This window comes from Camellia sinensis, chromosome 4 (genome assembly GCF_055761805.1).
Source record: "Camellia sinensis isolate YWXY chromosome 4, ASM5576180v1, whole genome shotgun sequence".
Classification (NCBI taxonomy): domain Eukaryota; kingdom Viridiplantae; phylum Streptophyta; class Magnoliopsida; order Ericales; family Theaceae; genus Camellia; species Camellia sinensis.
Window position 1 is genome coordinate 144,705,734 of NC_138964.1, and position 13,359 is coordinate 144,719,092.

At 34.5% G+C, this 13,359-nt stretch overlaps 1 protein-coding gene across 4 annotated transcripts; it reads left to right on the forward strand.

Moving 5' to 3' along the window:
- The first annotated feature begins 1,237 nt into the window (after positions 1 to 1,237).
- On the forward strand, positions 1,238 to 13,210 carry LOC114277467 (D111/G-patch domain-containing protein). Of its 4 annotated transcripts, none has more exons than XM_082866365.1 (11): positions 1,238 to 1,363; positions 3,820 to 3,951; positions 6,698 to 6,803; positions 6,930 to 7,098; positions 8,378 to 8,441; positions 8,533 to 8,642; positions 8,741 to 8,833; positions 9,562 to 9,818; positions 10,499 to 10,720; positions 11,594 to 11,809; positions 12,817 to 13,210. In XM_082866365.1, the coding sequence occupies exons 2-11, from the start codon at positions 3,848 to 3,850 to the stop codon at positions 12,925 to 12,927; spliced, it is 1,452 nt and encodes a 483-aa protein (XP_082722491.1). In that variant the 5' UTR covers positions 1,238 to 1,363; positions 3,820 to 3,847; the 3' UTR covers positions 12,928 to 13,210. The 4 variants fall into 4 exon arrangements, with proteins under 4 accessions (XP_082722491.1, XP_082722490.1, XP_082722489.1 ...); XM_082866364.1 differs by having other exon boundaries at positions 1,239 to 1,363; positions 8,533 to 8,657; XM_082866363.1 differs by having other exon boundaries at positions 1,241 to 1,363; positions 9,562 to 9,834; positions 10,494 to 10,720.
- The last annotated feature ends 149 nt before the right edge of the window (positions 13,211 to 13,359 follow it).

Below are 13,359 nucleotides of genomic sequence, written 5' to 3' on the forward strand. Positions count from 1 at the left end.
TGCTCTCCACTCCTCAATTTCTGCCTCTTGAACTCGGCTCGCAATTGTTTCCGTGGCTTCAAGGTTCTGATAATCGAACTCGCACTCGCAACCCTCCCTTTCGTTGATTTAAAACTCGACTCGCAAGGTAAGATTGCTAATTGTTGCTGTCTTTTTCCCTACTTCGAAATTGTTTCAGTTTTTGGTATACTATGTTTCACTCGCTTCAGAATTATTTTAGGGTTTTGTTTACGGGTCATTTAGGTTGGACTCCAATTTTTTGAATCAATCTAATACATTTTAGTTGAAATCCAAAAGTGTATCTCTCTATCTAAGACCAAAAATTCTGTGAACTTAGATAGATGTTTTTTATTTTGTTTCATGGTGGGTCACCAAAGCTCAACAATAGTTGTTTGCCTATGTCATTTTCTTGGTATAGATGTTCTGATTCAAAAAATAGTATAATGATTCTGTTTTTAATAGATTGAGGTAAATAGTATAATGATTTCTTAATGGTGGTTATCAAAATATAATTATCACTTGGCTGGTGATGTTTTTGAGTTTGTTTCATGGTGGGTCACCAAAGCTGAACAATGGTTGTTTGCCTTTTTCTTGGTATAGATGTTCTGATTCAAAAAATAGTATAATGATTATGTTTTTGATTAAATAGAATGATCATTTTATAGTGTTGCTTTTGAGCATCAAATCTGATTGCAGTGGTTCCTGTTGCAATTTTTTTTTTCAGTTAATTTTTTTTCAATTAAAGGCATTACAATTTCTTCCTTAATCTTTTGGTATGATGATGTTGAGAGCACGCGCCTAATTATAAAGGCATTACAGTTTCTTCATCTTGAAGTTCCTTTTTTTGCTTTATCTATTTGTTTGCTAACATTGCAATGCCTTTTTTTTTTTCCCTTTATGTTTTTCTCACAAATTGCCATTATCCTGTTGTAATTTTTTTTTTCTCCCCTATTAAAGGCATTGCAGTTTCTTCCTTAACCTTTTGGTATGATAATGTTGAGAGCAAGAGCCTAATTATAAAGGCATTGCAGTTTCTTCATCTTGAAGTTCCTTTTTTTGCTTTATTTATCTGTTTGCTAACATTGCAGTTTCTTTATTGTCTTGTGAAGTAATATTTTCCTATGAATGTTGCAAACATATTGATTTCTTTATGTGCTTGAATTCTTCTTTCCTTAAATTTTTTAGTTTAAGTTCCTTTTTTTGCTTTATTTATCTATTTGCTAGCCACATGTTTCCTCTTATTGCAGTTTTTTGATTTAGCTGAAATTGCTCGCTCATCTTTCTTTGTTGACCGCATTGTTTTTACCAGTTACCAAACAGAAATTTTCGACTCTAGAGCGGGAACTAAATGATTCTCACCAAGGTGATTTCTTTTTCCTTCTCTTTTTGCTCTGTTTTGTTATCCACAAAAGGTGTGAAAAAAAAAAAAAAAACATTTGAACACCTCTTCTGGGTTTAGGTTTACCTACCATTTTGATAGCAATTTGTTAGAAACCTTTTTTGTTTTTTCTTCAAGTCACTGCCTGACTTCTTAGTGGTTTGTTTGGTTGCTCAGAAAATGATACAAAAATAAAGGAATCTAATTCTGAATAATCTGAACTGCTTACCCCAAATGTTGACAAAACTTTAGCTTTATGAAACACCAAAGCACCACAATTGTATTTTCCATAATGCAATTTCACAATTTCTTTGCAATTCAATATTAATTTCTTTATTATTTATTTTTATACTTACTTATCTGAATTAATCTCAATAACCTCATCTCATGCTTTGTAACACCCCAAAACACTGCAAAGATGTTAAAGATGTTGCTTGCACAATCTCTCTAAACTAAAAAGATATACAAAGTGAAAGCAAAAAAAAAAAAAAAAGTGGGTTTGTTTTGTTTATCTTCATAGTCTCTCATTTTCTGTTAGCTTTTTCTTCACTTCTTGTTTAAGCAAACAGATAGAGAGATATAGATATAGAATTTAAGGTAAAGCGTTTTATTTCGATTTTTGATTTCTCCATCAAATGCGTCCATTCCAAGTACCCATTTTATATCTATCTTCTAAACCACAATTTCATATGACTTCTTCTCAACATGGGTTTTGTTGGAACTTTTGAGTTTAATTTGGTTTGATTGACTGATTTGCACTCGGTTTGTTCTTCAGTTTCTGGCCATTTGGATTTCCCAAAAGGGGAAAGAAAAAAAAAAGGTTTTTTTATTTTTTTATTTATTAATTTTTTAATGCGAGGGGCTTTGATTTACTTTTACTGAACTATCTGTAGTGTTTTTTTAATGTGTCTACATATATGTGTGTGAATTCATTTGAGTTTGATTGATTTATGTTATGATGATTGAATTTATAAAAATTGTTCTATTTGAACGAAGATTGTGGTGCTTCTGCTTTAGTATGCTTTCTGGGTATATACTGAAATGAGCTGAATCTGTGACTAATTGTTTGTTTTTCAAAGTTTTTTGCATATTATTTTGGTAATTACTGATGAACTTTCTTAATTTTGCTATGAGGGAAAAGCTTCCCATTGTATCCCAAATGTTTGGTAGCTTTCTTTGTACCATTTTGATTCAATGGTTGTTGTGAATTTTCAATTGTATTTTTCATTGTTTGTTCAGTTGGGATTCTCAGAAATTGGGGTTATTATGTTGATTACGTGTTTATCTCATCTTCTCCTTCCCAACCCTTCGAACTCGACTGTTAATTACAGTAGGTATGGCTGATAGCTATGTTTGTTTTTGAATTAATTAGTGTTGCAATTGGGGTTTGAATTTCAAAACTAACCTCCATCAAACACGTTGAAAACAGTAGGTATGATTTAACCAATGTGTTAGGTTAGTATAATGATTAGAAAACTAGTTTGTCTATGATATAATGATAGAATGCTTGCAACATCTAGCTTAGACATATTTCAGTTTCTTTTTTTTTTTTTTCGTTGAATGCCTACACATTTTTACTATACCAACAATATAAGAATAGTTGTATCAGACCTCATTTTCATGAATGCTCAAACAGAATGAGTTCCTAAAGAGTGAACCGCCATCTTCATAAGTAAGATTGTGTTTGGCTTTTAGTTCTCAAATTTATTAAAGTCATGCCATCATAACTGCATCTTTCTCACTCAATGAATGTTTGGCTTTTGTTTCTTAATTTACATTTAGGTTGGGGTGAGTTGTTATTTTATTTGAGTTTTGTAAAGCGTGTAATACAAGCAAAATTATTACAAGTTCTCTAAGAAGAAAAATATTTCAATATATTTTTTTTCAGTATCATTATTTATACCTAGGGCTGCAAATGAACCGAGCTGTTCATGAACAAGTTCGGCTCGGCTCGTTTAGTAAACGAGTCGAGCTCGAGCTCGAATATTAGGCTCATTTAAATAAACGAGCCGAGCTCGAGCTCGCACAAGCTCGGCTCGTTTATTTTTATTTAAATTATATAATAAATATATTATTTATATATTAAAAAAATATAAATATATATATAAATAATAATATAAATTCATTTTTTATATATTAAATAATATAAATAATATTTTTATTTAAATATTTATATTTAAATAATATTAAAAAAAATTATCGAGCCGAGCCGAGCTCAAGTTTCATTAAAATTAACGAGCCGAGCCGAGCCGAGCTCGAGCCCAACTCCTTATCAAGCCGAGCTCGAGTTCAGCAAAGCTCGGCTCGGCTCGGTTCGTAACATTAGTTAAATTAATTTATACTGTACCTTTAGACATATGCATACACTAATGTATATATATATATATAAATATACTTTTTAAATTTTTAAGGAATTAAAAATATATAAAAATATATGGCAGACGTACTACATACGTACACAGAGGGTGGATGAGTGAAATGGCCGGAACAAGTGAAGCCGATTCTGAGGAATCGCAGAGAAATGGAAGCTCCTTTCAATGGGATGACAAATCTCAGCTATTCTACGATGCCAGGTTTGTCTTTCTAATTCAATATCAATACACTTCAATACTTACATTCTAATTTTCCTCTTTTGTTTACACAAATTAGGGTTTTTACAATCCCTAATTTCCTTAGCATAATTCACGTTACCCCCTCATGTTTTTCGTTATTTATAATTCCTAATTGTTCTATGATGATTCGCTAAACAACAAAATCGATTCGTAATATATGTATCCATGAGCTTTTCAATGCTTTGTGGTTGTGAAGAAGCTACAATGACAAGTGTAGAGGCACTAATCAATCGAAAAGATTTGAGCTGCCATTGTTCATGCTCAAAAAGGTTGGATTGTAATGTGTATTCGAAAACAATTCCTTATTTTAAAGCTCTGTATGCCCTTATAGGTTTGAAGTCGGAGGGGTTTAATTAAACAGTGTGAGAATCGAGCCTGAAACCTCTTTTTACAAACCGAATATAGGGGGTTACTATGTGTGTGCATAAAATAAAATAAGAAACACTGAGTTAGTTTTGGAACATGAATAATCAAAGATAATTTCTTACATAAGCGTTGTGAAAATAATATTACAGAAGGAGAAAATTAAATAAATCTAACAAGTCATTTTTTCATTCTTTTCTAAAATTTTGAGCTATAATCGATTATACCACCATTAGTTGACCTAATCTAGTAAATAAAAAGCATACATATTGCTTTGATTTTTAAAATTTTAAAAAAGATAAAGAAGTGACATGGATCTCTTGTATAAATTAAATTGACTCGATGATGCTATTAAGTAGAATTTGATCATCTCATTATACAATGAGAAATGTTTATGATATAGAGGATATTAGTAAGTGATTTTCATAAAATTATAGGTTCATTTCATTATGCATTTTATACATACTATGAAATATGGAGGTACTAATTGAATTTTCTGCCTCTGATGGGCATCATACATGGGGGTTGTCAAGAAATTCATAGAAAAATAAAGCACAGCTTGGTCCTAGATGTGCAATGAAAGCAAGCACTTTAGGGGGATGGGTACCTCCAATGAACTCTTGCATTTTGTTTGCAGTTTACTTAATGGCTATGCTACATGGACTTGAGTACGAGTGTCCGGTGTGGGTGTGTATCCAAGCGTTAGACCTTCATAAATTTAAATCTTAGGATCTTGAGATACGTATCCAAAATTGGATATGGGTACGGAGACACGTCATATACACATATATATTGCATATTATATAATATTTTTAGATGAAATGTTGTAAATTATATAAAAATATACTTGATGTTGAATAGGATTCAAGAAAAAATATAAAATTTCTATATCTAATTAATTTGAGAGACTAAAAATATTGCTTTATTAGCAAATGTGAGTTTCTTCGTCTCATATATTGTAACAAATTAAAGGATCAAAGTGTCTAAATTAGGTACAAGTGTCGGACACATATTTCACGCCCCTATGAAGCACCGACACTTCAAAATAAGTGCCGTGTCCGTGTCGGACACACGGACACTTCGCGGACACGTATGGGACACACCACATGGCATGTCCCTTTATTTAATTAATTTATTTTCAAGGGACACACCGGGACATTTCGGGGACACACTAGGGACATGCCAAGTTGTCTTTTCTCCCATTTTATTTAGTGTTTTTGATAAATGTTGAATTTTTTTTTTCTTAGATTTAAATACTTAATAAATCATTCATAAAAAAAGATATAAATTGTAAGTATTAATTTAAAAATATATTTTTTTTAAATAAAATAGAATTAGAGTTAGTTTTTTATAATAATTGTTTGTAGATGTAATATTTATCTAAATATCAAATAAAAATATATGAAAACATATTTTATTGCCGTGTCTCTATCGTGTCCGTGTTCCTATTTTTTTAAAATTGCCATGTCTCGAATCCACATCCACATCCGCATCCGTGTCTGTGTCTATGTCCGTATCCGCATTCGTATCCCTATCCGTGCTTCTTAGCCACACCCTTACCCATGTCATATCCAATGGACACGGGTATTATGGGGGAAATAGAAGAGTCCATGTAACACAACTTACACTATAAGTAATTCATAGATACCATTTGTTATTGGAGTAGTCAAACTGTCAAATGACGTAAGAAAATGAATTCTATGAGTAAATTCAGCAGGCTTATGTTTTCACATTGTCTACAAGTCTCAAAATGAGGGTCTCAATCCTCTCTGAATAATCTTTTAAATGCATTGCCCCTTTTTTTTTTTTTTTTTTTTTTTTTGGAGTAGCTAAGTGGTGTGTGTACCTTAAAAAACTAATCTAGTTTTTACTTTCCATGTTATGTATCTAGTATGATGAGAAATTTCAATCTCATACTACTTGGGTTGCTTTGTGTATAACATATTTTACATTACCTAGTGTTGGTCCCCATTAATCAAAAGTTCTATGAGGGATAAGACTGGAGATAGACCTAACCTATGGCATCATTTGCACAATGTGGTTGCTCTCGTACTTGAACTTGTGTTTCTCAAGCTTGGCATCCCGAGCTTTTATGATTGCATGAAGCAGTGCTACTTATGTGTATGGTTTATATGTACATGTACATGTACATGTACTTGGCTACACATCAGTGTAACTTCTTCCCCTTACCTGGATGCCAGTGAAATTAAAGCCCAATTCATTGTAACAATACCAAAAGATTTCACCACCTAAGTTGACTAGCACCTCACTCAGCTTATTACATATTTATTGTAATTTTGTTATTAATAATTTCATGACATTATTCTGTCTGAATATGCTGCAGTAGTGGATTTTATCATGATCCCATTGCGGGCTGGTATTACAGTAGTAGAGACGGTCTCTATTACAAATTTGAAAATGGGAACTATGTGCTGTTGGGGTCTGACCAGGTATCATTGCCTTATTTTGACTGTATTTCAGACAATGTGGTTACAATTAATGCACTGTTATCTGATGCTGTTGACTTTTCATTATTTAAGTTTGTTATTTTAAGTTCTTTTGTTACATCATTTCAGGGTGATCAATCTGAAACGTATCAGGGTGTAAACAGCATTCCTAATAATTCCATTCAAGATGACCCTGATGCACATTTACATTCTCATAAAGATGTGGATTACTCATTATTTCAAACAGGTGAATCTGAAGCAGATAAACTAGGAACTGTTGCTGATGATCCCCCTACAGGTAAGATAGGACACATTTATTGCTATGAGTATACAATCGTAGTATTGCCATGTCCAAGTTGATAACCATGTGAGAAATCACCATTTCTTCTAGAATAAGTTTGCCAACTCCATAGAGGCTACACCTTGGGTCACACTTTAAACATGTGCTATGATGGGTTTGACTTGATGGGATTTGTAAAGTTTGTGGGTCACCCACCCGCCCCCCCCCCCCCCCCCCCCCCCCCCCAAAAAAAAAAAAAATCCAGAGGAATCATGTGGCTAGGATGCAAAGTTAGGTGTGAGGCACCCATCTTATCCGGCCATAAGGTCGGCCTCTACTCAACATTGTTAGTTTGTTTCATTAGATTTATTCGGCCTTAATGTATGAATGACAATTTATCACATAAAATAAAGATGATTTGATCTAGATAGTGGGATAGAATCTCATCCATAGAGGAATCACACATATGCTTTAAAAGGTGAATTCAACCTTAAGCAATAACATCTTAAGATTTGAGTGGCAACCCCCTAGTGAGTCCACCCAAGGATTTATCCAAAGAGATTGAATTTACTTAACTTTTGAAAAGCGAAAGTTCCATATGTTTGAAAATAGGTCCATAATTTCTAAAGGAAAATTCCCACATTAATTAAAAAAAATAAGGGTCTTTGGGGACTTTCCAAATCCTACCTATTACCATCATCCAATCACCTTTGCGCAACCACAACAAATAAACAAAAATGTAATCATAGGCTGGTGATTTGGCGTCATACCTAAGTATTATAGCCAATCAAAATGGGGTGTCTACAAGATAGTGCTTGAAGCTTGAAATTTCTCAACCAGAGCAGACCACATATTGACTGTCCATTTCATCTACAGCTTTGAGACAGAAAATATAAAATCTTTAGAAGTTGATAGGTGGCTGATTGAAATCTACTTTTTGGTTTACTTTTCGTACAGGTATTGTGCATGCAGTTCTTACTTTGTGTTCTGCCACATTGCACCATTGCCATCACCGCCCTGTAAGGCTGCTGCTACTTGTCACCACCTATTGTTAACACCACATCTACTGTTACCACTGCATTCTGTTTCGTAGAATTGTGTATCCTGTCGATAATATCATAAAATGGCAGATTTATAGCTATAATCATTGGGGTATCCTATAATATGATAATCATATATGTGTGCGTGTGTGTGTGTATTTAAACGCTTGTACATGCATTGTTTTGGGGCCTTAATGCAGTGGCTTGATCAGCTGATATTTTTGTTAATTAATCTATTTATGCTGCATTATTAACAGTCTGCATCGAGTGCAACAGCAGTCAAATGACTGAGTCTGAATGTCCACCTCCACCATCAGAATGGTATGCTACTTTACCTGTTCGTTCTCTTCAGTTTTGACCCTTGAGTTGCTTCAAATATCCGGTCCTAACAAATATAAATAATTTTTGTCAGGTTAGAAGATACACTTATTGATCTTTATTTATCGGGTTATTCCAACCAAGCAACTGATGTTGTTCATGATGTGATGATGCCCATGGAAACTGATCAAAGGGATAACTTAGGTCTGTCAGTTGAAGGTTTGTCAACATATTTATGTATGATTTGGGTAGAGACTACTACATTTGGAGAGAACTTAAATGTCTGTTCTGTCAACGTGTAGGAAACAATGATACTCATGAATTAGAAGAAGGTGAATGGATACCAGATGAAGATCATGGAGTAAATGATTCAAGTGAAAGTATCTCAGATGAAGGTCTATATCACTTAGATATTACTCTTTAATATGATAATCATATTATAGTTCACTGATTTGGGTTCACAGTTGTCTTACTGTCTCTTGGCTTGTACATCTAAACATGCACTATGATGATATGTCTCCTGACATCATCCATGAGTAGCACAGCTCCTTTAGCTTTCAACTAATAAGTTGCCAGGCCAATCAGAGGTAGCCACTTGTCCCTTTACCTGCTCGTCTATGTGCCTTCTGCACATTTAGGTTGAGCCAGCTTCATAGCCTAACCCCTCTGTAGGTAGATTGGAGGACCTGGTTCATTGCCTCCAGACTTCCACTACTGCTCTCTCTCTCTCTCTCTCTCTCTCTAAGACCAACTCCTTTCTCAGCTAAACCATCTCCATAGCACCATCTCAGCGACCACCATACATTCCAGAGGGCTCCATGACCAGCCTACTCACCCTCAACTCTCCACCCTACTGCCCAATTCTCCTTTTAAAGAGCTACATACTTCAGAATTGTATTGATAAGAAACTTATAGGGAATAAGGACCCTTTGCTTTGCTTTATGAACCTATGATGGTTTACAATCTTGTTTTTGTTTCATTTTTTTCTTGTTGCCATCCTTGTGTCTGTTTTTTTTTTTTTCCTTCTTTTCTCGAGTGTATAGTTAGCATCTGTTGAATGTGGTTAACATAGTAGTTGCACAGTGTTTGAGTTGATGTGTCTTAGCTTCTCCCCACCCCACAGGTGCTTCTTGGGATGAAGAAAACTGGCGTGCTCAGTATGGTCAAGTCATTCGTTCTGGTGAAGAGTCAGTCCCAGATTTCAAAGTGATAGATTTATGGGATTGGTCAATGGTCACAAGAACAAGAAAGGATGGAAAAAATCAGGTTGCCAGGCTGGTAGGCCGATTGGTGAGACAATCCGCTAGGCTTCACCCTTCAATGCCTTCGGGTGGTGGTCTGCTGAAAACTGCTCCAATATGTGAAGTGCATCTTGACCTGGTACGAGTTACGTCAGGTTTGCTATTTGCCTCTATTTCATTTGACAACAAAGTTGATGGTTATGCACTTAATTCAAGGTGATTTTTTCTATTTTTTCTAAATAGTCCATTTTGTTGTCGGCAAAATATGCTGACAACTGTTTCTTTGTGATTATTGGTGTGTAATATGTCAATTATTTCTTTCCCTTGTTACAACCAAATGGAACTATAAAGGATTAAAGAATTATCCAGTAAATGTCAACTGAATTGAGTTCCTTAAATCAAGCATCATTTTTGGTGAAGACCCATCATTTTGCTGCTATCACATGGTGTGCCAAAAATCAAGGTGATTCTAAAAGATAATACTCCTGAACTACATAGGATTCTCTGCTGGAATTACATTGTGAAGCAAAATGGTAAAAAATTTAATCATCCATCTTGGTGTTGCACCAAATAGATTCTTTTGGGGAAATTTTGGATCCCTGCTAATCTCTTTGAAGCTTTTTAGACAAGAATCTGGTTGCGTTTTTGAGTGCTCTTGATATAATAATTTTTTTCCCCCTAACATGTTCTACTGTGACTTCTATTTTTAAATTTTAAGTCATTTTGATTTTTCTCAATTTGCACTGTTTCACTTCTCTCCCCTAATTTGGTGTTAATGACTATAATTGATATGACTTAAATTTGCTTTTTTCAGGGCAGGTGTATAAGTTGAGGAGTCCTAGTGCAAAATACTTGGCCTCCTTGTCAACTTATGATTCCTCCAACCCAACTAAAGATTGGGGCTTCCCAGAATTGTCAATTGATGGGAAAATCCAAGCCCCACCCGGATCGGGTGGAAACTGTGAAGCGAAGATGATAAAGGGTGCCCCCGTTCACAAGGATTTGCCTTCATTGCCAGGTCAACTCTGTGCATCTAATAATGTAAGTTCTGCAGCATAGAAGCTTGGCAAGCTGAAACTGTACCTTCTTGTGCATAGTCTTATTTATCTAGGCATATGAAACAGTAATATTAGAGAAAAATATAGGAGAGAATTATAGGTCTAAGCTGCTTTACATATGATATAGCACTGCATCGATCAAATTTGTTTTGCATCAAAAAATCTTGCTTTAAGTTTTGTTTTCCTCTTTGTTTTCTTCTTTTGATGGAGCCTAGAGTAAACAACTTTAATGCTCCGTTTGTTTGGGTGGAAAATATTTTTTGAAAAATGCTTTCCATTTTTTTTGGCGTTTAGTACAATGAAAAACAAAAACAGAAAACATTTTTCATGATCAACAAAAAACAAGCCTATTTGTGCGGAAAATGTTTTCTGGACTAAAGTTTTACCAATGTCACCACACTACCGCTGTCACTCTCACCTCCACCATCACCATGCTACCACCTCCACCTCCACCTTCATCCCACCGCCACCACCTCCAAACATAGAAAAATATTTTGTACGGAACCTTTTTGTAGAAAATGTTTCTCGTTAGAAAATGTTTTCTGTCCAAACAAATGGAGCGTAAAACTTAGTAAAATCTTAATTCAGTTGAGTTCTGGAGCCTAGAGTAAACAAGTTTGAGCAATGTTGCTGGTTTAGGTTAGACTGAGCTCTTCACACAGAATGGTATACAATAAAGCATATTATGAAATTACAACTAGACGGTTAACTTTTTGTTAATTCTTTAAAGGTTTAAATCTGAGCGATCATCTGGATGAGCCAGATTTTATTTTTATTCCATATGTGCTTTATGTACTGTTTGTTACATCTTTTTTCTAATTTGTTTTATATATTGCCTTGTAATTGTTTCTTGTAGCATGGAGTTCGTGCATACAGGGATAGAGCTGCTGAGAGAAGAGCCTTGCACGGTGGTTTTGGTGTGGGCCCGGGACAAAAGAAATCAGTAGATATCAATGATTGTGAACCATCATCTTCTGTTTCTCCAGAGGAAGCTGCAGGTGAAGCCTTGAACATGTCATTTGGTGCTGGTAGTTATGCCAGAAGAATTTTAGAAAACATGGGCTGGAAGGAGGTAAAAATCTTTCAAATACATACATGCAGTTTCTCAAAATTTATTTTAGATGCAATCAAAGACAGGGAGGCGGATTTTCTCCATAAAAAAATAAAATAATAAAATAAAATAAAAATGGTGGGTAATTATGCCTTCATATGTTGGTAGTTTGGAGCAAATCTTAATACTTTTTCTGATTTGCATTATTTGATGGCTTGATATTGACCATTCAAATCTTCTAAAACTTGTAAACTGAACGAGGGTTTGGCATCGTAGCCTGTATGGATCCCCTTTTTAAAACATGTTTATTGTTTTGAAAGTTTACAAGTCAAAATGAAGTAAATATTTTAACATTGATCTTTGAAATTCTACGGAACACTAATAAACGAAAGTCACAATAAGCAAGCAACTCGGACATGTAACAGTGGCAATAAGTTGGTAACAATTGTAAAGTTTTATAGAGGCCAGCCAATTATTGTATTCAGCTAAGCTGAACTTAGTGTGAATCTTGATACCGAACACTAACCACGCGACTGCGGAGTAAGGTTATTTTCAGTATTTTTGCATTTGTGATCTGTTGCTCTAATTTCTATGAATATATGTATAGTTGAGGGGAGGCGTAATCTCTTGTAACGTTTCTAATCGTAGTGAAAACTGCAACAGTTGTGGATGTAGCCCTAGTTTGGGATGAACCACTTAAACTTTTGTGTTTAACCATTTCTGATTTGGTGTTAGAGATTTCTAACCGTAATTAATTAGATAATAGGATGATGTTTGATTGGATGAAGTAGTGTTAGTGAGAATTTGTTTGTTAGTTGGTTAGTTACTATAGTTGTAACAAATTGTAACCTCTGTTATAATTAGGATAAGGAGATGACTTTGCATTGAGAAGTTGTAATTCACTTAATTCATTTCTTGAGTATTTGAGATACAGTCATTTCTTCTAAGAACTGTTCTTGCTCAACGAACGATCTTCTTCCCTAGCTGTAACAGAGCTCTCCTAATGTTTTTCCCATTGTGGGCACCAGGGGGAGGCACTTGGAAGCAGTTCAAAGGGTTTGTTGGAACCATTACAGGCAGTCGGAAACAAAGGAAATGCAGGTTTGGGGTGGGATCATGGCAGGAGAAAACATATCTGAAACTTGTTGGAATCATCTTCCCCGACTCAGTTTTTGTTTGTGGAGGTTATACATAAATATATCATCGAAGTGGCTTCCCCAGTAGAATCCTATGTTGTTTCTTTTGAGCGTAACAGCTTTTTTTTTCCTGATATTTTTTGTAAATTTTTTGATGGACAGCATTTTGCTTGTGATTAGTAAAATGATGGATTACATTATGGGTACAAAAATGCACATGAACATGGGATTTAAGTGGGGTGCAATCCCATAAAAGTTATGATTCAATACGATTGTTGGTCATTCAGAAGCCTTGAAAGATCATTTTTGTTTTTGTAAAATGCAGAATCTTACGTATATAACATTATTAAAAAACTGTCTTTGAAATTCGACAAGTTTCTCAAGAAATTTCAATAAACTAAGAGGTACAAGTTAGGATTGAGAATGAGCTAAGTT